Below are 3,539 nucleotides of genomic sequence, written 5' to 3' on the forward strand. Positions count from 1 at the left end.
ATGATACTAACATATGATACTATGCATTACGAATATGGTATCATAAACTAGTATCATATGCATTATACTAACAATATGATACTATCCATTACAACCAGCCTTAGGTAATTACACTCTCGTCATAAGTGGTCGGAGAGTACTACCCATAGTAGCAGTCCAAATGTACGGATCGCACTCACACTCAGTCCAGCAGACGTGTATTATACTCATACTCTCTCGTCAATTAGTCATGCAACTTTTCTCCGGTCTTCGGTCAAAACTGCGGACCAATTCCCTGTCAGGAACTGTGCTGATCGCTTGCCCGCTCCGGCCCTATAAATCCGCCACCACGCTCACCATCATCAGTTCATCACAATTCACAACCCGCGAAGCGCGCGCACGCTCGCCACGCCAGGTGCCGCTGAGCCGAACCGCGAGCCGGGCATGGAGGACACGGCGACGGCGGCGACGCTGGCGACGGAGCTGGACGGGTTGCTGGCCATGGCGAGGGAGCTGGAGGCGCGCGTCGACGGCGACCAGGGCGCGCCGGGCGCCGCCAGGGAGCTCTGCGCGGCTCTGGCCGAGTCCGTCGACCGGGCCATGCGCCTCGCCGGCAGCAGCGAGGGCGAGGGCGAGGGCAATGCCACCGGCAGGGCGAGCGTGAGCGGGCAGGTCAGGGGCGGCAGGAAGTCGGCGGCGAACAAGGTGCGGACGCAGGTGCGGGTGGCATCGGTGACGGACGTGGGGCCGCTCAACGACGGGCTCAGCTGGCGCAAGTACGGCCAGAAGGACATCCTCGGCGCAACGTACCCCAGGGCATACTTCCGGTGCACGCACCGGCACACGCAGGGCTGCCAGGCCACCAAGCAGGTGCAGCGCACCCATGCCGATCCCCTGCTCTTCGAGGTCGCGTACCACGGCGAGCACACCTGCGTCCAGGCCGCCGTGCAGCAGCAGCCGCCTGCTTGCTTTGGCCAGGGGCAGCAGAGCCCGCCGGCCGTGGCGCCGGAGGGAATTCAGTGGCCGGTCACGCCGCCCTCGTTCCCCTCCACGCAGGACGACCACGTTGGTGACTGCTATCCCTCCGTGTGCCAGCTCGATGGCGGCTACGGCTACGGTGCCGGCGGAGGCCTCGGGGCAGACATGGGGGTCGGGAGTCAACTGGACGACTGGTTCTTGTATCTGTCCGAGGTTCAGAACCTGTAGGTGCTTGCTGCATCCAGCATCGTACTGTAGTGTATTTGCACCAGTATTTAGATTCAGACTCGTTTGATCGCCGGCTTGAGTAGATGAATTTGCCGAATTCTCGAGCAGGGGATCGGCATCGAACGAGACGTAGTGTTTTTCGTGTTGAGAAAAAAAATATGGTGAGAGAAAACAATTGAACTATCAACGTCTAGAGACTTAATTTGATTCTTGTATCCGAACTAGAAGTAGTAACTCGAACTGATTCCAGCCATGGCGAGAGGAAACTACTGAACCATCAACATCCACGGAAAAGTATGAAAGTGCATCAACGTCTTACGTCAATATGATGCTCACCGCGTAGTATTTTTGGGTGTTCATTTTTCTTCTCTTTGGTTTCCTATGGCTTTATATTAGGTCTCTGCTTTTCCGGTGTTTTCTGTGCTTCTGAAACTGCAAATATTTTTAAATTTTGTGTTTTGAAAATCTGATTTTTAAATTATATTTCAAAAACTAAAATTAATATCTTTTATTATTATTTTTATAGTTCAGGAATATTTTGTAAAAATCTTGGACATGTTTTAAAATATGCTAATATTACTAAAAATAGTAAATATAGTATAAATTTGTCATTTTTTTAATGTAAACATTTTTCATTTTCCTTTTTTCCTTGTTTTAAGCAAACTAAAAGAATACAATAAATAAATAAAATTCAAAATAAAACCAGAATCAGGAACTACTGAGGAATCAACAATAAAATGGCAAAAAATGAAAGGAAGAAAAATCAGATGCAAACAGTGTTGTCCCGATTCATACGTCATTTTGCTATATATTGACTTTTCGCCACTTTGAGCAACCAATAGGAATTTTGAATTTATCCTAAGCTTGTCGAGGAACAAATATACCATGTAATAATTTCGGGTCAAGACTATAGGAGTGTTCACGCCAACGACCCATTTATTAACAACGTTCCTAATTCTTTTCAATTTCCTGAATATAGAGCTCGTAGGGTCGAGTGTGGACTCGGCCTGCCCAATGCTTGTCTAGTTCCTTTGGACAACATGACAAATAAGATATTAAATATGTTGAATTTGAACAAGAACATTTCATATGTTAAATTTGAAGCAATGGTTTAAAATATATGAATATTTTCTAAAAGAATTTGATATGTATTGCGGGTTTATTGACTCAAAAGGCTAAGTCTGATAAAAACTGAACTGCGAGTTGATTAAAAATACCGTGTGAGAGTTTTTTTTTAAATAACATGACAGACCAAAAATACTTATTTACTTTATTATTACTAGCAAAAGGGTCCGTGCGTTGCAACGAAAAAAAAACATACATTCTTAATTTATAAAAAATGGTCTATGATCCGAGACTTCATAGTTACGACACAAACAGATATGGTCTTACCCTACAAAAGTTCAGTTCAAGATTACACAGGTCTTCTGTTTTGACACGGCTTACATGTAGATTTAATACATATAAAGAAACGGGCAACTGACCTTCAAATTCATCTCCAATCCTGATTTTGTTGACGTGTTTATCACCAATCCGGATTAGTACCGGTATGAAAGAAAGACGAATAACGAATTATTTATTAAAATTGCACCCTAGATAAAAAATATATTAAAATTTTAACATATAAAATAACATCATATTCAAATTCTACATATTTTTCTTATCAAATTTCACATATAACATGTTAAATTTGGATTTGCGTTTTAAAAGATATGAGTATTTTAAAAAACATTTAATATGTACTGCGGGCTTAAAGTCAGAAACATCAGGGGATTTGTTATAAAATAAAAAATGGACTAAGAATACCTATTTTTTATTAGTAGGTATAGTTTATTCATTCATATTATTATTATTTGCTTATTGCACTTTGTCGGTTGCGTGACATGGGGGGAAGTGTGTCTGGTACGGCTTGCATCTCCCTCACCGCGTTCCTGTTATCCTGTACACGCGCACGGTGGGAACGAGATCCAGGCTCACTTGTACTGTACACGTCAAGTTCGGCCAGCCGCTCGATTGAAAACGACCCAAGACGTGGCTGCTGGTGCACCTGGGCCCCTTGGGCCTTGGCCGCTAGCACACTAGCCTAGCTCTAGCTCCACTCTAGTCGCCAGCACATCGCGCGCACCTGCGCCGTGTGCACCCAGCTCCAGCGAAGGAAGCCTCCGGCCATCTTCCTCCCGGCAAAAGCTCTTATCCACGACTCTGACAGCACCACATGGTACTCCACCAGAACAACACAACACAACCCCAACATTTCCCTCCACGGCCACAGCACCACAGTCCACAGGTACCATGTCCATGATGGGCGACGACGAATACAACAACGACGAATCTTCCACGAAAAAACGGCAGTG

General features: G+C 45.4%; 1 protein-coding gene across 1 annotated transcript; it reads left to right on the top strand.

Moving 5' to 3' along the window:
* The first annotated feature begins 371 nt into the window (after positions 1 to 371).
* LOC123420215 (transcription factor WRKY19-like) lies at positions 372 to 1,372 on the top strand. The gene has a single exon (XM_045107302.1). It carries the CDS (start codon positions 424 to 426, stop codon positions 1,183 to 1,185), a length of 762 nt encoding a protein of 253 aa, XP_044963237.1. The 5' UTR covers positions 372 to 423; the 3' UTR covers positions 1,186 to 1,372.
* Positions 1,373 to 3,539: the final 2,167 nt, after the last annotated feature.

This window comes from Hordeum vulgare, chromosome 1H (genome assembly GCF_904849725.1).
Source record: "Hordeum vulgare subsp. vulgare chromosome 1H, MorexV3_pseudomolecules_assembly, whole genome shotgun sequence".
NCBI lineage: Eukaryota > Viridiplantae > Streptophyta > Magnoliopsida > Poales > Poaceae > Hordeum > Hordeum vulgare.

Coding starts and splice junctions, on each gene's coding strand:
- LOC123420215 (XM_045107302.1), top strand. CDS start 424: ATGGAGGACACGGCGACGGCGGCGACGCTGGCGACGGAGCTGGACGGG.